The 22,454-nt window shown below is 44.5% G+C and overlaps 1 protein-coding gene across 1 annotated transcript in view; it reads left to right on the top strand.

The window, feature by feature from the left end:
* The first annotated feature begins 3,205 nt into the window (after nucleotides 1–3,205).
* The window catches only part of RAP1GAP2 (RAP1 GTPase activating protein 2), a 335,084-nt gene continuing 315,835 nt past the window's right edge, over nucleotides 3,206–22,454 (top strand). Inside the window, exons 1-2 of the mRNA XM_061604666.1 lie at nucleotides 3,206–3,252; nucleotides 15,820–15,855. Of these exons, the coding sequence (XP_061460650.1) occupies nucleotides 3,209–3,252; nucleotides 15,820–15,855 (80 nt within the window). The 5' untranslated portion in view covers nucleotides 3,206–3,208. The remainder of the gene's footprint in view (nucleotides 3,253–15,819; nucleotides 15,856–22,454) is intronic.

Raw genomic sequence — 22,454 nt, 5'->3', positions numbered from 1 at the left:
CATTTCTTTTAAAGCATTCCATAGTTTTTCATGATCTACAGAGTCAAAGGCTTTGCTGTAATCTATAAAGCATTGGGTGATTTTCTTTTCTTTTGCCTGGATGAAACATATCTTTGATAAGGTCTCCTGCTTGTCTGAATGGAGGGTAGAGAGGGGTGTATGTGTGTGTGTAGAAACTAGCCTGCTATATGTGTGTGTGTGTTATGAGTCTACAAGTCGATTACAACTTATGGCAGCCCTATGAATCAGCGACCTCCAATAGCATTTGTTGTGAACCACCCTGTTCAGGTCTGTGGCCTTATGGAATCAATCCATCTCTTGTTTGGTCTTTCTCTTTTTCTACTTTCTTCTGTTTATTACTGAACACTAAAATCAGGATCATTCAGACCATGGTATTTCCGATCTCTATGTATAGATGTGAAAGCTGGACAGTGAAGAAAGCAGATTTCAACTCATTTGAAATGTGGTGTTGGAGGAGAGCTTTGTGGGTACCATGGACTGTGAAAAAGACAAATAATTGGGTGTCAGAACAAATTAGACCAGAACTATCACTAGAAGCTAAAATGATGAAACTGATGTTATCATACTTTGGACATACAATGAGAAGACATGATTCCCTAAAAAAGACAATAATGCTGGGAAAAACAGAAGGGGGTAGTAAAAGAGGAAGGCCAAACAAGAGATAGATTGATTCCATAAAGGAAGCCACAGAGCTGAACTTACAAGATCTGAACAGGGTGGTTCACGACACATGCTATTGGAGGTCGCTGATTCACAGGGTCTCCATAAGTCGTAATTGATTTGAAGGCACATATCAACAACAACCATCACTTTGAAGTCAAGCAACGTTATTCACTGAGAGCGGCTGCCAGCCTGGGCTGATATTCGCTAGATTTCTGTGTTGGGTCAAGTCAGCTCTCCAATAGCATCTGTTGTAAACCACCCTGTTCAGATCTTATAACTTCAGGTCTCTGGCTTCCTTTATGGAATCAATCCATCTCTTGTTTGGCCTTCCTCTTTTACTACCCCCTTCTGTTTTTCCCAGCATTATTGTCTTATTAAGCTGCAAAGGCCTGGGTGAATAAAAATGTATTTGCCTAGCTCCGAAAACAGATAATGGTGGTTGCAGGCATATTCTGAGATGTAGCCTGCCTTGGGAGAGTTCTGAGAGACAGAGAAAGAGGTCTGGCTTTGGCTCCCAGGCCTGAAGTTCCCTGCCCTGATATAGGCAGGGTGATGACATCAAGGCATCATCTGTCCAATCAGAGGTATTGTTCACATGTCATCATGAAGCCAAATCAGAGTGAGGGTAATGACACAGACTGAATTCAGGCTTTGCCCAAAAATTACTGTGTGTGTGTGTGTGTGTATGTAATTATGTAATTGTTATGAGTTTGGGGGTTGAAACAGATGATTTCTATGAGTCCCCTTCCAGCCTCTGATTTGGAACCCTGCACCTGGAGGTGAGAAACCTGCTCTGCTGGTCAGATGAATATCTTTTGTTAATCTAACAGATTGGCCAGGTAGGCTAATGGGTTTATCAAGTGCCCATTAACTGGCGAATGGGCCAGGGAGATCCTATTGTTATTGAAATTTTTCAGGAGAGCCCCCCCTTAGGGTCAAAAGAGAGGTTTGTGTTTTTAGCAAGTCGAGGAGACATGCAAGAGGGGCTGGCCCCCAGCACCATGGCTTTAGGATGCCTCCTGTAAGCCTGATGGGAAAGCAAGATCTATTGGCCTGCTGATGCTTTGAACCCCCCAATCTTAAACTCAGGTTGGAATGTGTGTAAATAAATAAACCATATTTCCTAAAAGACATCACAGTCTCCGCTGACCTTCTTTCCAAGGCAACCAAACCCTGGGCAAGCACAGGGACCCCTGGAGATCTCTTACCGTTCGGAGATTGGGGTGGTGTGCAACATTGTGGACAGATTTGAAATGGTTTAGCAGCCGTTCCTTCATTTTAGGGGATCCTGGGATCTGTAGTTTTTTAGTATGTAGGGCTAACCCAGCCAATAATCTTCTAATGGAGCATTCTTAGCAGTCCTTGGCCTTGATTCTTTGAGGAAAGCGAGGGTATCGAAACTTGGAGAAAACTGATTTATATTGGTAGTCTAGGTATCAGTGGTGGCTGGTGCCCATTGGGATTGGTGGGGTGCAAGGCAGGGATGCCAACAGTAGGTGGAGCCAGAGCCAATGAACAGGCAGAGCCACCCTCTGGCTGGTTGTAATTCAGAAGGCAGGCAGGTGGGGGCTGGCTCTGGCCAGACTGAGGTCGATAGGACAGTGACCTGATAGCTCCACTGCCATGTTTGCAGATTGGCTGACTGAAATATTACTCCTACTAGGAGGAAGGGCGGGATATATATATCTAATAACTAACTAATTAACTAACTAACAATCAATCAATCAATCTTTATTGATACCGTTTTTAGCCAATGGTCATTCCAATACAGAGAGACATAGAAAAGGAGATGTTTATAAAACATTAAAATTCAATCCGATGAAATGTGGACAAAACCCTAAAACTACAAATGGGAGTAACAGGAGTTTACAACATTTGTTTAGGTTAGGAGCAAACTCAAATGAGCTCCTCTTAGTTTTTAACACTGGTATAATTCAGAAAGGCTGTTCTAATTTTTATCGTGGTGAATGCAAACTAGGCTACCCTGTAAATGACAAATTTATATGTGTCTGCCAGTGACCATCTGATCTTAAGCTCATCTGGTTGCATTTCTAAAGAAGTCTGAAAAGGAAGGATGAACCTGGCCCTCAGCGAATTGTATAAGGGGCAGTATAAGATATAACTAACTAGCCAAACTGGATCTTTAAATCTGTAAAGAAATGAACAGTGAGGAAAACAAAAACAACAGCAACATACAAAGGCACTGAGGTTTTATAGCACCAAGAAAAGTAAATAAATGGGCCAGCTACATTCCCAAAGGGGAGAGACCTCACCTCCTTAATCGACAATCGCAGAGACCGTTTGGGGCAGGAAGTGGTCAAAGCGGTTTCCTTCACGTGCAGAGGGGTGCAAAATATAGCTGCACTGCAGAAGACACCCTCTGAATATGCCAAATGCAAGGCGTTTGCGTCTTCGCATCGTTCTACCTCGGTGGGAGCGAGTGAGCTGCCGTCCCGAGGAACAAGAGCTGGTCACTGGGCTGGAGCAAGTGGGTGAGCGCCAGGCGTGAGAAGAAGCTGCCACAATGTTTCAGAGGAAGCGGAGCGTCTCCTTTGGAGGATATGGATGGTGGGTCTGGCTTCACTTACTTTGGAATGCGGGGGTTAGGGACGGTGTCTCTGATCTGTTGGCTACAATTTCAAAAAGGGGCTCTCAAGTGTTGCCTTGCAAAAGTATGTTTTCATGAAGTGTTGTGTTTGAGTGTGTGTGTGTGTGTGTGGAATCTGCCTGCAATTCTGTCCTTAAATATCCCTATAAATGAGAAACTCAGGCGCCATCTGCACTATACATGTAAGAACGTAAGAAGAACCTGAGAGGAAGCCGGTTTTTCAGGTGTCCTGGTCCCAAGGTGTATAGGGCTTTGTACACCAAAACTAGAACCTTGAACTTGGCCCGGTAGCAAATGGGCAACCACTGTAATTCTTTCAGCAGCCAGGTGACATGTTGGCGATACCCTGCCCCAGTGAGCAATCTCGCTGCCGCATTTTGCTGCAGCTTCCGGGCCAACCTCAAGGGCAGCCCCACATAGAGCACATTACAGTAATCCAACCTGGTGGTTACCAGTGCGTGGACAACAGTGGTCAGGCACTTGGTCCTTCAGATAACCTGGTCCTAAACTGCAGCCTGATATAGGAACATAGGAAGTTCCTTATTAGTGGTGCAGTCGCCCAGGGTCTCAGGGGGTCTTAGACCCCTTACTTTTTGGGGAGCAGGGTTCCAGCCAGGTCCCTGTGTCTTCAGCATCCCATGAGCCAATCTGCATGAAAGGGCTAGCCACTGAGAAGAGTCTTCTAACATGCTTCCTTGTCCTTTCCTGCTGATTGGACTCAATCAGAGTGAAAGGAGGTGAGTGAGCCACTGAGAACACTCTTTTCAGTAGCTAACACTCTCCACTTTCGTCCTCGTTGGCTCCTAGGGACATCTGTGGTTGTGGGAGAAGGCATTAACAACAACAACAACAACAACAACAATAATAATAAACTTTAATTTAACAAGGATCTCATTCTCAACCCAGCAGCAAAGAAAAGAAAAAAAAGAGGGAGGGGTGTGATTATTAAGAAGGGACCCTGCACTTCTGAATTTGCCACTATACTACTGTTCCTTATACTGAGTCAAACCACTGGTCTACCTATCACAGTATTGTCCACATTGGCAATGGCTCTGCAGGGTTTTAGATTTTCCGCATATGCAGCAGATGCTGTGCCCTGAGCTATGTGACCTTCAGGCATTGGTCATAACTTCCTAGGTTTCTTCCTAAGGAGAACAATATAGCTCAGAGGGAGACCACCTGCTTTGCATGCAGAAAGTCCCAGATTCAATCCCAGGTATAGCTGGGAAGAAGCTCCTTATCTGAAACCCTGGAGCGGTGCTGCCAGTCAGTGTAAGTATTGAGCTAGATGGACCAAGGGTCTGCCTCATTAGAAGGCAGCTTCCTATGTTTCCTTGGTGATATGTTCAAGGTTTACTATTATGTGATAGATTAGATTGGAGGAAGTTCAATGAATGAGGAAAATAATCAAGCAGAGGCAGGATACATCTTTCCTTTTCTTTGACAGGGTTTGTATTTCATGCTGCAGTTTAGTGGTCACGATGGGTTTTTACACTTAAAAAAGCACTACATTAATGCTGTGTTGGATTATGAAATGTTTTAAACTGCTATATGTGTGAGCTTTTTTTATGGTTTTATTTTTACTGGAATGGCATATTATGATTTTATCTTTCCTTTTTCTTTTGCAAGCTGGCTTGTCTGTTTGTTTGCCCTAAATGGTCACATAGTAATATATAAAATGAGCAAACAAACAAATTAAGAGAATGGGAACAGTGCAAAATCGAGCACCATCACAGGAACATTAACTTTGGATCACGTAGCTGAGACCTGGGCTTGGCTGCAAATGCATTGCTGAGTTCAAGTATAGAAAAGTTTATCTCTGTTTACTGAAAAGGAAGTGGTTGCCAGAAAATCTCTTATTGTGGCTATCTTGCTGGGTGGAGCTGGTTGGTCACATCAGTGACACACCCTATTACACGAAGTGTGGTGAATGAAGTGCGTTTGCCCTTTGCAAGGCCTGGGAGTGCTTGAGACCTTCCTCTTTCACAAACCTTATGAGCAGAGCCCTTATCCCAGCCTGTGTCTTGGAATTGCTTTTTAGTATGTTTTTAAGCCTTCTTCTTTTTTTTTTTTAAAAAGATGTTTTTAAAGCTTTTTAACAATGTTTTTAAAGATGTTTTAATATGTTTTTAATGGTTGTTTTGTTTTAATATATTTTAAAGTCTGTTTTTATGATGTGTTCAAGTGTTTTAGTGCTTTTGTTTGCCACCCTGGGCTCCTGTTGGGAGGAAGGGTGGGATATAAATATAAATATAAATAATAATAATGCAGTGGAGGCTTCTCTATTGGGCAAGTGAACGCTGTCCCATCAACCTCAGCGGGCTCTCTCTCAGCCAGTCCCCACTTGCCTGCCTTCTTACTGACAACCAGTCCAGGGGACGGCCCTGGCTGTGAGCTTCCTCCCTGTTTGTCTCAGTGTTGCTTTTGCAAAACTTAATATGGGAGAGACAGGAGATACATTAGAATTAGCTGGGTCTGCCTGTCATTGGTGCTGGCTTCACCTAGCCTAGCCTCCCTGCCTTCTACCTCAGAAATCCCAATGGGCACCAGCCACTGATCATGAAGCTGGCTTCAGCCCATTGGCCCAACTAGTCCAGGACTGTGCTCTCCCATAAGAACATGCCTAGAACCCTTGGCCAATTAGGAGGTCCAAGAGCTGAGACATGTGGCATGCCTAGTCCTGACCTGGTGCCAGACGCTGAGTTTTGGGGAGGTGAGCCACACACCCGGCAGGTTGAAGTCCTAGAAGAGCTGGCAGAGCCTCCTGGATCCAATGCTGAGGATCCTCTTAAGGGGTCCTCTGGGCTGATAACTGATGAAGACCCCTTGAAAATGTCAGAAGAGTGGTGGAGTCCCTCCCCCACCAGTGCTGGTGCCAGAATCTGTGAGTCTCTAGGCCAAAGAGTGATGCCATAGACCTAATGACCCAGAGTCGTCAGTCTGCGTACTCTCAAATAAATGAGTATGCAATCCCTGATATAATTTCAACACTAGCAGCTATGGTTAAGGAGGCCAGAGTACGTATGACCTCCTTCTTGTGCCTTCTGGTTGCCAGAAACAGCACAGGTCTCCAGTAGTGTAGTGGCAAATTCATGTGTAGGGTCCCTTCATATTAGTCATAGCCACGCCCTTCCTTTTGCCACTGCTTTGAGAATGATATCGTTGTTAATGTCTTCTCCCACAACAGCAGATATCCCTAGGAGCCAATAAGCATGAAAGGGGAGAGTGTTAGCTGCTGAGAAAAGTCTTCTCAATGGCTGACTCGCTTCCTTTCACTTTGATTGGCTCCAATCAGCAGGAAAGGGCAAGGAAGCATGTCAGAAGACTCTTATCAATGGCTCACACACTCCCCTTTCATGCTGAAGACACAAGGATCCTGCTGGGACCTTGCTGCCAAAAAAGTAAAGGCTCTAAGACCCTCTGAGACCCAGGATGACTACTTTCCTGGAGGTCTCTGGCTCCTTGGTGAACTCCGTTTAATAATGACCTTGTTTTATGGATCACGCTTTGGACCAAGACTGATTCTGTGAGCTTGACTTGATAGGTATGGCTGAAACTTGGTGGGATGACTCCCATGACTGGAATACAGCAACTGAAGGATATAACTTGTTCAAAAAGAACATAAGGAATAAAAAGGGAGGTGGAGTTGTGCTATATGTTAAAAATATATATCCCTGCACAGAAATACAGGAAGATGAGCTTGGTAGTTCCACCGAGAGTATCTGGATTAAAATTAATGGGGCAAGTAATAAAAGGAATGTGGTGCTTGGAGTCTATTACCGACCACCCAATCAAGGAGAAGACGAGAATGTAACTTTTCAAAAGCAAATTGCCAATGTTTCGAGGAGGCATGATGTAGCAGTAATGGGGGATTTCAATTATCCCGATATCTGTTGGGAGACAAATTCTGCCAATTTCCCTACAAGAAATTTCTGACTTGTGTTGCAGATAACTTCCTCCTACAGAAAGTGGAGGAAGCAACCAGAGAATCAGCTATCCTTGACTTGATTCTAACCAATAGAGATGATTTGGTGGATGAAGTGGCAGTTACGGGAACTCTGGGGGAAAGTGACCACACCATACTTGAATTCTTGATATTAACAGACACAAAAGCTGAGAGTAGCCATATGCGCACCCTGGACTTCAGGAAAGCTGATTTTAATAAACTCAGAACAATTGTAAGTAAGGTTCCATGGCAAGCCACCCTAATGAGAAAAGGAGTCGAAGATGGGTGGGAGTTTCTAAAAAAGGAAATTCCAAAAGCTCAATGGCAAGCAATTCCAACAAGGAAAAAAGGGGGGAAACAACAGAAGAAGCCAATGTGGCTTCACAAAAAGCTTAGAGATGACTTGAAAACAAAAAAAGGACACATACAGGAAGTGGAAAGAAGGCCAGGCCACAAAGGAAGAGTACAGGCAGGTATCACGGAATTGCAGGGATGGTGTCAGGAAGGCTAAAGCTGAGAATGAACTGAGGTTAGCGAGGGAAGCTAAAAGCAACAAAAAAGCTTTCTTCAGGTATGTCCATAGTAAAAGACAGAGTAAAGGAACGGTGGCACAGCTACTCAATGAGGATGGCAAAATGATAACAGATGACACAGAAAAGGCAGAAGTGCTCAATTCCTACTTTTGCTCAGTCTTCTCCCAAAAAAGGAACTGTGACCCTCCCGGGAAACATGAAGTAGAAGGGGCAGGATTGGAATTTGAGATTGATAGACAAACAGTCAAGGAATACCTAAGCACTTTGAATGAGTTCACATCGGCAGGGCCCAATAAACTGCATCCTAGAGTATTGAAGGAACTGGCTGAAGAACTCTCAGAACCGCTGTCTATTATCTTTGTGAAATTGTGGAGGACTGGTGAAGTGCCGGATGACTGGAGGAGAGCTAATGTTGTCCCTATCTTCAAAAAAGGCAAAAAGGAGGAACCGGGGAACTACAGACTAGTCAGGCTAACGTCAATCCCTGGAAAAACTCTGGAGCAGATTATGAAGCAGTCAATCTGTAAGTACCTTGAAAACAATGCAGTGATTACTAGGAGCCAACATGGATTTTTGAAGAACAAATCCTGCCAAACTCCTCTCATTTTTTGATTGGGTAACCTCCCTTGAAGACTATGGGAATGCTGTGGACATAATATACCTTGACTTTAACAGAGCTGATATTCTGATTAGCAAGCTAGCTAAATGTGGGCTGGATGGAACAACTATCAGGTGGATCCACAGTAAGCTCCAGAATCGTGCTCAAAGAGTGCTTATTAACGGTTCCTTCTCAAACTGGGCAGAAGTAACGAGTGGGGTACCACAGGGCTCGGTCCTGGGCCCAGTGCTCTTCAACATTTTTATTAACAACTTGGATGAGGAGGTACAGAGCATGCTTATCCAATTTGCAGATGATACAAAATTGGGGGGCATAGCTAATACCGTGGAAGACAGAAACAAATTTCAAAGGGACTTTGATAGGCTGGAGCATTGGGCTGAAAACAACAGAATGAAATTCAACAGGGATAAATGCAAAGTTCTACACTTAGGAAAAAGAAACCAAATGCACAATTATAAGATGGGGGATACTTGGCTCAGCAGTACGACATGTGAGAAGGATCTTGGAATTGTCACTGATCACAAGCTGAATATGAGCCAAAAGTGTGATGTGGCTGCAAAAAAGGCAAATGCTATATTAGGCTGCATTAACAGAAGTATAGTTTCCAAATCGTGTGAAGCATTAGTTCCCCTCTATTCAGCACTGGTTAGGCCTCATCTTGAATATTGCATCCAGTTCTGGTCTCCGCACTTCAAGAAGGATGCAGACAAACTGGAGCAGGTTCAGAGGAGGGCAACAAGGATGATCAGAGGACTGGAAACAAAGTCCTATGAGGAGAGACTGAAAGAACTGGGCGTGTTTAGCCTGGAGAAGAGAAGACTGAGGGGAGATATGATAGCACTCTTCAAGTACATGAAAAGTTGTCAGACAGGAGAGGTAGTGGGCTCTCTGACACTGGAGGCATTGAAGAGGCAGCTGGACAGCCATCTGTCGGGAATACTTTGATTTGGATTCCTGCGTTGCACAGGGGGTTGGACTTGATGGCCTTATAGGTCCCTCCAACTCTACTATTCTATGATTCTATGATTTTATGACTTTGGTTTGTTTTGAGACTGTGCTGTCCTTTCAACCCTTCTTTCCTGGGTAAGTGTTTTGATTAAAAGGTTTGCCCTTCTTGGACCGTGAGCCTAGGCCCTGAGGGTGCCCCCTGGAGCATGAGAGAGGTTTCCCTCGGGAAACAGAGGTGTGCATGTTTAGCGGCTAGCAGGCTTCATCACCAGGGGTCTACCTGGCAGGTTTGCTCAAGAGGAGGGACAAAGTAGAGAGGGACTGGGGTGTCCCTTATAACCCTTATAACCTGGGCAAGGACACATTCCAGCTGGGCAAACCATTTGGGGTGTCAGGAAGGGCCAGTGAGGGGTGTGGCCTGTGGAGAGTTCTGAGGGCCACAATGGATTTTTATACCGCAACACTGTACATGCAGCAACAAACCGATCACCTGCAGTGTTGTTGTTGGGTCGTACTTTGAGTTCAAGGTTGGATCTTCTCAAGCCAAATTTGGGAAGAAGTGTTCAGGACAAACACCTGAAACAAGCTGAGCAATCTACAGAGGAGAACAGAAATGGGTATCTGGTACAATCAAAGAAAGGACTGGACCACCCTCTTATGCTGTAGAGATTGCTCCCAACAACATTGACCAGTTGAGGAAATCAGGGGTACAGAACAAAGAGGTAGCACCAGGCATGACTGGAGTTCCAACTGCAATTTCTGAGTCACCACCATCAGCACCTGCCCTTGAAGAAGACATTCCACCAGTGGCTGCTCCACGGTCACCAGTACCACCAGACACATCAAGCGTTTCTGCCTGTGATGACAGGTGCTATCCCACTCGAATAAGAAAGCCACCATAGTGCCTAAATTTGTAGGGATAATATAGGTGTATATCTAGTGCGGAGAAGCATAGTGTATTGGGTCAGTGTTATTATGACTGTGATTGTTGGAGAATGTCTTTGATCTGTTGTTCTGCCAGTGATTATTTAGGGCTGCCTGGAAAACATATTCAGGCATGCCACCTGTGGGGTTTTCTTCCTGTTCTTTCTTCTTGTTCTAGATGCTGGCCGCAGAAAACTCTGACTCCTGTGTCTTTTTGGGTAAAGGGCAGCAAGAGGACTTAACAGTTGCTCGGGGAGAGGGATTGATTGTTAAACCACTTGGGGAATTGCAGCTGTATGAGGAGAATAGAGGTCTCCTAACAAGACTGAGAGCCAGTATGGCGTAGTGGTTAAGGTGTTGGACTATGACCTGGGAGACCAGGGTTCGAATCCCCACACAGCCATGAAACTCACTGGGTGACCTTGGGTCAGTCACTGCCTCTCAGTTTCATGAAAACCCTATTCATAGGGTTGCTATAAGTAGGAATCGACTTGAAGGCAGTACATTTCCTTTTCAACAATTGTGAACACCCTTCACAAACAATCTTGATCAGTTTGAGTGGAATAATAGTGGAGTAAGTAGTGGAGTGTGAATGTGGCCTTAGGGTTCACTTTGCTTTCCCTCATTAGCAAAGCCAAGCCTGGTTCAGGGGAAAGCCACTGACTTATCACTTTAGAAACATGCAATCCCACCACATACAGTAGGGCCCCGCTTTATGGCGTTCCGCTTTACGGCGTTCCGTTGACGCGGCAGCTTTCAATTAGGGGAAATTTCCCGTTTTAAACCCGATTTGGCGGTTTTTCAGCATTTTGCAGCATTTTCGCGCGACACGACCCATTATAGTCAATGGGTTCCACTTTACGCCGATTTCCGCTTTACGGCGGGGGCCTGGTCCCTAACCCGCAGTATAAGCGGGGCCCTACTGTATACAAAAAGGATCCACATTTCATGGCCCTTTCTATCTTTTTCTCTCTTGTCATTTTGTGTCATGCCATCCCTCCCACCCCATGGCAGCCATTTAGTGACTGGCGCCCTCAGCACTTTCTCAAGTTCTGGCTCGAAAAAGTTGGCCACCCCTGAAGACTGCAGCTATGCATGGTAATCCTATGTGTAATCCTCAGAAGTGAGTCTCATGGAAAGGGATGGCTTGCTGTGTGGGATTGAGGCCTAAGCCAATTTCATTGGTTAGACTGATTTTTTTTTTTTTAAGTGTGATTAAAAAGTGCTGCCCATTTATTGGGACAGTGTATTTTTAAAGACTGTTTTAATACAAGGACTTTAAAAAAGAAAGCAAAATGCCCGTGGGTGGAAGGCTCTGTCTTAGAAGCCTTCTGCTTTCTTTCACACATAGGAAATTAATGAATGCCTTTTATATCCTGCTGCTAAGAGACCCACAACATAATATCGAAAATATGGTGAAAAGCCTGTGGCAAGGGATTAGTGAATCTGTCTGTTTTGGTTTCTCATGTCTCTGATCTTAGGGTGGTATTCAATGCTAGTCCTACTCAGAGTAGACCCATTCAAATGTATGAACCTAAGTTAGCCATGTCTATTAACTTCAATGGGTCTACTCTGAGTAGGACTTATTGAATACAACCCTTAACTTCAGTTCTTCACATTTCCATATCAGTTTGTATTTTTTAATAAGAGAAGTCCTCATAAAAATTCATCAGCATTCATAATGAGTTTCTCCTAATCTAGACATTTGTATTCAGTTTTGCCTGATGTACACATTTTTTTGCAAAGCAGTGATATACTTTTTGTATGTCATTTTCACTAATATAGGCATCGTTATGCACACTGAATTTTTAAAGATGGCTGTATTTGTTTTGCATATTGTTTCGGAAGTGTGAATTATTCACCTTTAAGTGTGAACTGAATCGGATTTCTGTCCCATTCCTTCCTGTGGCTCTGCAGATATCACTGAGCTCCAACTTCTAATGGTTCGTGTTAGCATTGCCCGTAGTCATGGATGATGGGAGTTGTAGTCCAACAGTATTTGTAGGGCCGCCACTTCCCTACCCCAACAAACAAAGTGTGATTTATTCATTGATAGGATTGTTTTATTCCTATCCATTGGCAAGCTGTCTTAACTAATTAAATGTGTACGATTGCATCCCTATTGACTTAAAATGTTTGAAAATTGGCTGACAGCCCTACTTTTGAGGGGCATAATTTGTGTTTACTCTTCTAGTAATGAAGGGGTAGAAAAAACTATCTAGGGCAATAAAGCCTTGCCTTCTGCCCTCCTAGAAATCCTATGCCTTCAAATATCAAGGGTGTGAAATGATCGCTAGGATTTGTCCACACATTTTTCTAGCATATCCCCTCATCCTTGTTGTTGTTATGTGCCTCCAAGTCGACTATGACTTATGGAGACCCTATGAATCAGCGACCTCCAAGAGCACCCCTCAGCCTTAAGAACTAGAAACTTGGTCTTGAAACAACAGTAAGACCTCTGAAAGCTCAACATTTTTTAGGATGCTGAATTGAGGACCCAGGCCCATTTTCTCCCTTTATTAGGGTTGCCATATTCCAGTTCCACAAATCCAGACAGGCTAATTTGCATATTATTTGCATATTATGCAGATTAGTTGCATATTAATATTTGGATTGTCCAGTTGTTTTGTTTTTGTGCCTAGGAATTGCCACCAAAACCTGGGGAAAGATGTGAGAAATCTTTTTTTAAAAAGCAACATTTTCAGCCTTAAATGCCTAGACTCTAGTTCCCAACACTATGGAGTATTGATTGATTGATTAAGACGATTTATATCCTGCCCTTCTGCTGTTAAAAACAGAGCTCAGCACAGCTTACAAATATAATAAAACAATAAAAACACACAATCAATATAAAAACATAATAAAAACACAAAATAGCAACAAACATAAAATAAGTCAGGGCAGCAGTATGGTTAACTTTTGCTGGTCATTGACTGAAATAAACTTATTTACATTTTTTAGTATGGTTAACAATTACATATACAATATATTTCAGAGATGTGGTGGGTGGAGAAAAACAAGAAGCCAAAATGTTAGGAAAAGGAGTCTTTCACACCACATGCTCAGTTCTAAATACTGTTGCAGCAAGTTTTACAAGTTCCTACAGTATTCCACTGGTGCAGGCACTCAGACATTCACAGTATCTGTATGTTTCTTAGGTTTTATAAACGCTGAGCTTTGCTTAACTCAAAATTTCTTCTCCCTTTGATCAACCACATCTACACAGTTTCCACCAACATACTCAAAATGAAACTGGGCCTGGAAGTGTGCAACAGCCCCACACATACCTTGCTAATTAGTTTACCAATGCCAGGATGTCTTTCTTATCGACTACTGTCCTGCTTCTGCCCCCCCACCCCCCGGGCATCATGAAAGTCCCAGTCCTGGGCTCAGAAAGAAAATAAATATCTGGTCCTCTTCAAAGTACTCATAAGCCTCTTGTTTTAATTAAAATAATAATTATAAATTCTTGCTCTTATCACTAATGGGAGTTAATTACCTTGCATATGCTGCTGTTGCTTCTATGGCTGTAACGGAGTGAGGTTAAAGATAAGTGAAATGCAAATAGGAAAAAAACAACACAAAAGGCAGTAAAACTTTCCTAAATGTAATACCATACCAACCACAACAAGATTCCTGTGAGTAAGGCAGAAAACTCAGCATCCCACAACCAGTTAGGATTCATAACCAAAAACCCAAACTAAAAAAATCCTAGCAGCCAGTCAGCCAAGGTCACAGAAATCCCCATGCAGCACAACCTGACCTGGGGACTGCAGTTAATGCAGAATGCTGCAGCACAATTATTGAAATAATTATAACAATTATTGACATTAGGCAGACGCCTCTTTTCAGCACCTGCTAAAATCAGTTTTCTTGAGGCAAGCTTTTCCAGGCATGTGGAAGCTATTGTGTTTTTAAATCTGTTTTTAACTCATTGTTGGTTTTATTATTTTGAATGTTTTTAAGTATCTGTCCTTAATGCTTTTGCCAATAATTTTATTGTTTTAATTCTTTCTGTAAACCACTCTGAGATTTTTTTTACAATGAAGCGGTATATAAATGTTGTAAATAAAAATACATAAATAAATGTTGGAGTCACTGTGGCCCTTGAGTCTCTTCCCACTTTTAGGAACCAAGGAATCTGCCTTATACTGATTCAGGGCCATTTCGTACCATGATTTCTTAAATGCAACACCATACCAACCACAAGAAGATTCCTATGAGTAAGGCAGAAAACTAAGCATCTCACAGCCAGTCAGGATTCCTAACCAAAAACCAAAAATATGATATATGAAGAATTATTTATATAAGCATGACTATCAAATATATTTATTATTTACACAAACTGTAAATATATTTATAGTGCAATCCTAGGTTTATTTATTCAGAAGCAAGTCCCAGTGTATTCAGTGGGGCTTACTCAAACAGGGACAGAAATGCAACCTCAAGTGATAAGCAACTTCATTCACACAACCCAAAATTCCAAATCATGCCACTTTACGCTGTTTTGTAACTGTTTATACTTGTTTTTATGGTTATTGGATTTTAAATGGCTTTATTTCTTGTTGTGAGCTGCCTTGGTTTCCAACCCTACCTCACAGGGTTGTTGGAAACACTCCATACACGCACATGCACACACTGCAGATGTATAAATACATACAGCTCATATAATAGTTTATTGTCAAACCAGTTGGTCATTGCAGAAAAATCAGTATTAGTTTTTAAAAAATCAGTATTAGTTTCCTACAGAATAAAAACTGTAATGCCTAAGTAAGCCCTGCCTACTTGCTTTAAAATAGGACTGGAGAGAAGAAAGAAAGAGTTAGAACACAAACACAATTCTTTTTTACATTCACTCCAAAGTCCCATTGATTTTCAGTACATTCATAACCATGTCTACTCAAAAGTAAGTCCTATTGAATTCAATGGGATTTACTCTGAACATATGGGATTAGCATTGCTTTTACAAAAGCAAGTATTGGGAAGGTTTTCAAAACACTGCCCAGGATCTGACTCCTGCACACAAGAGGAAAAAAAACTGAAATGTATATACTTACCCAATATATGAGATTTTCAGATAAACGGGGGGAAACCACCATTTTCTGGCATTGCAATGAGGTTTTCTAGACACTGCCTCAGGTCAACCAAATGCAACCCTGGCTTCACTGATTGGTTGCAATCCTGAACAGGCAGGGTTAAAGCTACGAAGTGCTGTACAGTGCTGTTTAAAGAAAGATTTAACAGTAAGGGGCGGCTGACATTTTTATGTATATCTCGAGAACCGGACCACCTAGAAACTTTTTTTTAAAAATTAAAGCTGAGAATCTGGGCCACCTAAGGGGCTAAATGGGCGCCGGGTGGCATGCAAAGAATCTGGGTAAAACCCGGCTAACCGGGCAATATGGCAACCCTACCCTTTATGGGATGTTGCCGCAGAAAAGACACAGTCCTGTCTACTTTTGGATATCACATCTCAAGTCCCTGCTTTTTGAAATCAATGGAAGTAACAATAAAATGATCTGTTTAACTCTCTCTCTCTCTCTCTCATCTTTTCCAGGATTGACAAAACCATGCTTGCCAGTCTGAAGATCAAGTGAGTGATCATTTATTTATTTATTTACATTTGTTTTCCACTTCATATGATAAAAGTTATCTGGGAGGCTTATGATGTTTTCTTACCTGTGAGCTATGTTATCGTTTCTCTTTGATATCCTTGCAAAGACGGAAAATAGCTGGTGTTTCAATGCTGTTGGACTTGATGTACTCTTTTGATAAGTGTTCCCATAGAAATGCCTAAAATGTTTGGCTAGTTGTTAACTTGGTTTGGTTGTATTTTACTTTTGTTTTGTGTTTGTCAACATAAAAGCCAATAAATAATGAAATGGGGCAAAAAAACCCAGTATGAAGTAAGACATAAAAGAATAAAATCAAAAAACTAAATTTGACTGCACTCATGCATACATATACAAATAAGTTTTGATTTCATCAAGGGCCACTGATATTATTGCAAGGTCATGTCTGATATGGCAAGGGTTAGGTAGCAGACTGTGCAGTATCATCAGGCAGAGCACAAGTGTGGTCTCTCCGGACCTTGGACAGATCCCTGTCACAGGTGCTGGCTGGAGCTCACCCCAGGGAGAGCTGTTGTCTCAGCCATGGTGCCAAGGCCTTCTGAATGCTGGCTGATCTACACCTGCTGTAAAGATCTCCCTCTCTGAGGAGCTGTCTCTTTTTTTAAAGGGCTGATTTTGCAGATGCTGGCACAGGGGTTGTGAGGACTGCATTGAGGGGTGCCCTCAGAGTCTGATGAGTTGAGTAAAGCTGCCTCCTCTGGCTTGGAAGGTCTTGGAATGAGGGACAATGGCTCTCCAGATGATGCCTTCTCCTCTGAGTCACAGGGGAGATCAAGGCCAGAGAGCATGAGACTTTATGGGAAGGGCTCTTGTTTAGTGGCAGAGCATCTGCTTTGCATGCAGAACATGGCAGGTTCAACCCCCAGGATCTCTAGGTAGGGTTGGGAAAGGCTCCCTCTCTGAAACCCCAGAGAGCTACTGCCAGTCAGCGTAGACAAGTACTAAGCTAGATGGACCATTGAGTCTGGCTCTGTGTAAGGCTGCCTCCCATGTTCTAATGTAGACCTGGGATGCCCCCAAAATCTGATTGTCATGCTTAACCTTTCTAATTTCTAGGATCTTATGAATAAAAGTAGGCCTTGTGAAGGAAACATTCAGATTGCTTTTATTATGGACCAAATGCATTTTCTCCTTCTATCTATAAACCTGCTATCCCCTCGCAACTCTGTGCAGGAGGAGGAACAACCGGAATGCTTCCTTCTGGCTCTGTTTTGTTTTCATTTCTGCAGTTGCACTATTTTTAATCTCAGTATGTCTGATTATTTCTTTCTCCGCCGCCCCGCCCCCAGCTGAAGGCCGAGGTGATTCATGTGCTAAATGATATTATATTCAGTTCCTCTTTGAAGCAAGGCTTGAGCAGTGGCTGTATAAATCATGCATGGATAGCTTGTAGCTTTGTGGGAAGAAGAAAGGTAACACTCTAGGGTGATGGCCTGGTTCTGTCACCGAGTGGGTATGCCAATGCCATGGCTATATTGCTTCAGACTGCAGGTGGGGAAGGTTCCTCCATTCAAAACTTCCTCACCGTGCAGAAAACAAGCATCTTGGGGAAAAGCCTTCTCCCTGACATGCTAGATTTCTAGCAACAGGGCCCATTTTGTAGGGAGGAAGTAATGTTTGTTTGTTTGTTTATATCCCACCCTTCCTCCCAGTAGGAGCCCAGGGTGGCAAACAAAAGCAAATTATATGAGTCCCCCACCCCATCTTCACTTTGAAGTGGTAGGGAGAACACTGTGTGCCTGCTCAACCTGCTGCCCAGGTCCTCAGCTACTGTGAGTGGGCAAGAGTGAGGTCCCTGTGCTCCCCCCTCTTATGGTCCTTAAATTCTACTCAGAGTATACCTATAATATACCTATGGTAGCGTGTCCGCTAATTCCTATGGGTCTGCTATGACTGACACTGGATACAACTCTTCATATTTACACTAAATTTGGACTTATAGGAAACCCCTTCAAATAAAGGATACTCCTCTGTAAAGTAGGACATGGTCATCCTACATGAGGGCATTTCCCAACCTCCTGTGACTTCAACTTGTTTCATGAATTCCTGCATCAAGTTAGACCAGTCTTCCCCAACCTGCCGCCCTCCAAATATTGTTGGATTCCAACTCCCATCACCCCAAACCAGTATGGCCATTGAGAGGGATGATGAGAGTTGGAGAATCCATCAACATCTGGAGGGCCACTTGTTTCTCCTCCCTCATCTGGTCTAGCATGACAGGTTCTGCCTACTTCCTTTTGATTCCTCCTCCCCACCCTGCTTCACGCTTTGGTTATCGAGGAAGAATATTTGCCCTCCATGTGACAGTTTGACAGGTTGTCAGCTCTTCCTCATTAAGCTGACACACAGGCTGGCAAGCTGTCTGGTGCCTTCTGGGATTCCTGCTCTGGGATTGGTTTTGTCACATCCTGGATGAGTCGGTGAGCAAGAAAGCAATAACATTCCTGGCTTGGGGCTATTGCTGCATATCAGACCTCTCAGTCAAAGTCTTTGCGGTTTCTTGGGTGGCTTGAATTTGAAAACAATTGCCATGCACCACCCCCACTGACAACTGCTTTGCTTTTTACTCTTGGAGCAGGGATGGATGTCTGAGCTAGGGATAGAACGATCTGTCTGCTTCGGTTCTCTCAGTTTCTCATTTTTCCAATGATAAATTCAGTTCTCTACATTTCGGCAGCAATCTGCAGATTTTTTTTTTTTAAATCCTCATGAAAATTCTGCACCCTTAGTGCGAATTTCTCCAAATAAACACATTTTTGTAGGCAGTTTTGACAAAGGTACCCATTTCTGCAAGCCGTTTCTCATCTTCATGCCTTTTTGCATGTTATTTTCACTCACGTATTCATTTTTCTGCACACTTTCCCCTAATATATGCATTTTTTGTAATGTTCTTTACTTGGCGAACTGTATCCCAAAGTTCTAATACATGTGAATTTTGAAGGATGGCTGTGTTTCAGTTCTCATATTGTTTTGGAAATGGCAAATTTGGTAATTTCTGCTTAAAATGCGAACTGAATCGAAATTCTCCCCCATCCCTAGTTTGAGCTGCCTTCGACTAGGTCAGGCAAATAACGCATCTGGCTCAGTGTTGTCTTGCTGTGAGTGTCTTCCCCTCAATATCCCAACAACACTGTGAGGGCTTCGGATGTTCCCCATCACTGAACTACGAAATTAACAGCACCTCCTTGGGAATTTTGTTTTGTTTTGTTTAGACAGCTGGACTGGAGACCATATTAGGCCACACTATACATTTAAAGTGCTATGATGGCACTTTAAGCATTCATGGCTTTCCCCAAAGTATCCTGGGAATGGCAGGTTGTGAAGGATGCTGGCATTTGTTAGGAAACCCCATTCCCCTCCCAGAGCTACAGCTCCCAGAGTGGGCTAACAATCAATCCCTTTACCCAGGAAACTCTGGGAATTGTAGCTCTGGGAGGGGCATAGGGGTCTCCTAACAACTCTCAGGACCCTTTACAAACTACAGTTCCCATGATTCTTTGGGGGAAATCCATGACTATTAAAGTGGCATCACAGTGCTTTAAATGTCTACTGTGGATGTGGCAGACATCCAGTGTTGTCAGCCTTACTGACCCAGTAAGACTAGGGTTGTGTACTGGAGCAGGGGTGAGGAACTTTTTTTTCTGCATTCTTTGGGGATAGTCTGTCGGGGACCACATGTTGGTGGTGAAAAGTGGGCAGAGGAGTTTCTATTCATTTATTAATAATATTTAATTCTTAAAAAAAATTGCACCAATTTAAATAAAACACACAGTCCAATTATGTAAGCATTTACATAATTGGGGATGGAGCAGCCACATCAAATTCTACTGAATGTGAATACTCTCAGATATGGGATACAACATTGCTCATCCTAAAACACCTGGAGCCTGATTGCTCCCTGTGTGGTCTGCTCCCTGGCGGCTTAGGCAGAGGAGCTTGTGTTTGAAGCTCCTGCCGTTTGTCTTTTTAACATCTTTTTAACAGCTTTTAACTGGAACTAGAACTAGAAAGGTTAGTTCTGAGTTACCGCCTACCACCTACCACATACTTGTGCTGTTGTCGTTGCTGTGGTTTGTTTCCTCTTGTCTCCTCTTCTGTCGTTTTGTTTTGCAGCTTGGGCTCGTCGTCTCGGCCTTTGTGCTGCCCTGGCCATGCTGCCGCCGCCGTTGTGTGTGTGTGTGAGTTGTTGCAGACCGTTTGGGCCCTGCTGCCGGCGGTGTGTGTCGTTCTGTTGCTTGCCCACCTGCCCGTTTGCGTTGCCGCCCGGGCGCTGTGCTGTCGTCGCTGTCGTTGCCGGCCCGCTTGCGTGCGGGCGTTGTTGTCACTGCCGGGAGGTGCACCGCCGCTGGGGACTCCGTTGCCGCGGCCCGCGCCGCCATTGCCGCCGTCCGCCCGCTTGCAGGCGGGCGCTGTTGCTGCTGCTGGGGGCGTGTCACTGTTGGGGACTCTGTCGTCGCGGCCCGCGCCGCCGCCGCCGTCGCTGCTGGCCCGCTTGCATGCGGGCGTTGTCGTTGCTGCTGGGGGGCGTGTCGCTGCTGGAGACTCCGTTGCTGTGGTCCGTGCTGCCACCATTGCTGCTGCCTGCCCGCTTACGCGCGGGGCGTTGTCATCTTCGCCGAGGTGCCGTGTTGCTGCCGGTGGACTTCGCTGTTGCGGACTGTGTTGCCGCCATCGCCGCCGCTGGTTGCGGGCGTCTTCATCATCGCTGAGGGCCGTGCCGTTGCCCAGGACACTATCACTGCGGCGTACATCTTTGCCACCTCGCCGCTTTCTTGCTCGCGTGTGGCGCTTCTGTTGCTGCTTGGGGCTGTGTTGCTGTCCTGGTGTCCTTGCTGCGGCTTGCCTTTGGATGGGACTTGAGACTGCCATCGCTGCTTGGCGAGGATTAACTCATTTTAACGTTTTGTTTGGGTGTGTGTGGGGGCTAATGTGGGGTGAATGATTGGTATGTTTGCTTGTTTGTGTGGTTTTGTGTATTTTTAACATGTGCCTGGGAGATAAGATTCCATTCTTCATGGGGGGGCTCTCGGGGGCCCCAATTAACATAGTGATGGGTAATGGGAGGTATGGCGTTAGGAGGAGAACAGGCCAGGTAAGGGGAACTCGTCCCAGACAAATTGTGTCTGTGCCTTGTTCCAGTTCTCCTCATATCCACAGGATTGTTGGTTGTCCTATCAGCCAGCTCTCGGATCTCCAAGTGCTGCTTTTGAATGCCAGGTCGGTACATAATAAAACCTCACTTGTCCATGATTTAATTCTGGAGGAGGGTGCCGACCTGGCATGTATAACCGAGACCTGGGTGGCTGATCAGGGAGGAGTTGCTCTTTCCCAGCTTTGCCCACCCGGGTATTTGGTTCAGCACTGTGGTAGATCTGAGGGCCGGGGAGGGGGGGTCGCTGTGGTCTATAGGAGTTCTTTTCCTCTCACCAAGCACCCTGTCCAAACGGCGACTGGTTTGGAATGTCTCCACCTTGTGTTGGGCCAGGGAGACAGACTAGGAATACTGTTGGTGTACCGTCCACCTTGCTGCCCAACAGCTTCCTTAGCTGAGCTGACAGAGATAGTCTCGGAGGTCCTTTTGAAGTCCCCTATACTTTTGGTACTGGGGGATTTCAACGTCCATGCCGAGGCTGTCTTATCTGGTGCAGCTCAGGACTTCATTGCCTCCATGACAACAATGGGGCTGTCTCAATTTTCTACTGGCCCAACACATGTGTCGGGACATACTCTCGATTTGATCTTCGCCACTGGACATGGAGATGGTGATCTGATGGTGGGGTGTTTTTCATCTTTGACACGATCGCTCCCGCGCGCCCCCTTCGCTGTAGAGCTCATACAGCTCCGTGATATACCCCGGAGCTGAGAGCGATGAAACATGAGAGGAGGAGGCTGGAGTGCAGATGGAGGAAAACTCCCAGTGGATACAATCATGCCTTGGTAAGTGCCACCAATAAATTGTATACAAAAGCGGTAAGGACAGCAAAGAAGCTCTATTTTGCTGCCTCTATTAGATCATCTTTAAGCCGCCCAGCGGAGCTTTTTAAAGTTGTGCGAGGGCTCTTACACTCTGGCCCCCATGATACTATGGAAACATCTGAGACCTGCTGTAATGAAATTGCTGGACACTTTCAAGATAAGATTGCATGTATCTGCAGCGACCTTGACTCTGATGTTGTGACAGATGAATCCATTGAAGTGTCCGGAGCACAGCCTTGTCTTTCTTTATTGGATGAGTTTCAGTTGGTGCAGCTCGAGGAAGTGGACAAGGTGCTTGGAATGGTTCGGGCGACCGCGTCTGTTCTGGATCCTTGCCCATCTTGGCTAGTGAAAGCTGGCAGGGCTGGAACCACCGGTTGGACCAAGGAGGTGGTTAATGCCTCCTTGAGGGAGGGAGTGGTCCCTGGTAGCCTCAAGGAGGCAGTAGTGAGACCTCTTTTAAAAAAACCCTCCTTGGACCCAGATAATTTAAACAACTATAGACCGGTGGCGAATGTCCCTTTTTTGGGCAAGGTTTTGGAGCGGGTGGTTGCCAGCCAACTCCAGGCGCTCTTGGATGAAA

The sequence above is a fragment of the Rhineura floridana genome, chromosome 21 (genome assembly GCF_030035675.1).
Source record: "Rhineura floridana isolate rRhiFlo1 chromosome 21, rRhiFlo1.hap2, whole genome shotgun sequence".
Taxonomy (NCBI): domain Eukaryota; kingdom Metazoa; phylum Chordata; class Lepidosauria; order Squamata; family Rhineuridae; genus Rhineura; species Rhineura floridana.
Note: the sequence above shows the minus strand (reverse complement) of the source record. Positions and strands in the feature narration are given on the sequence as shown.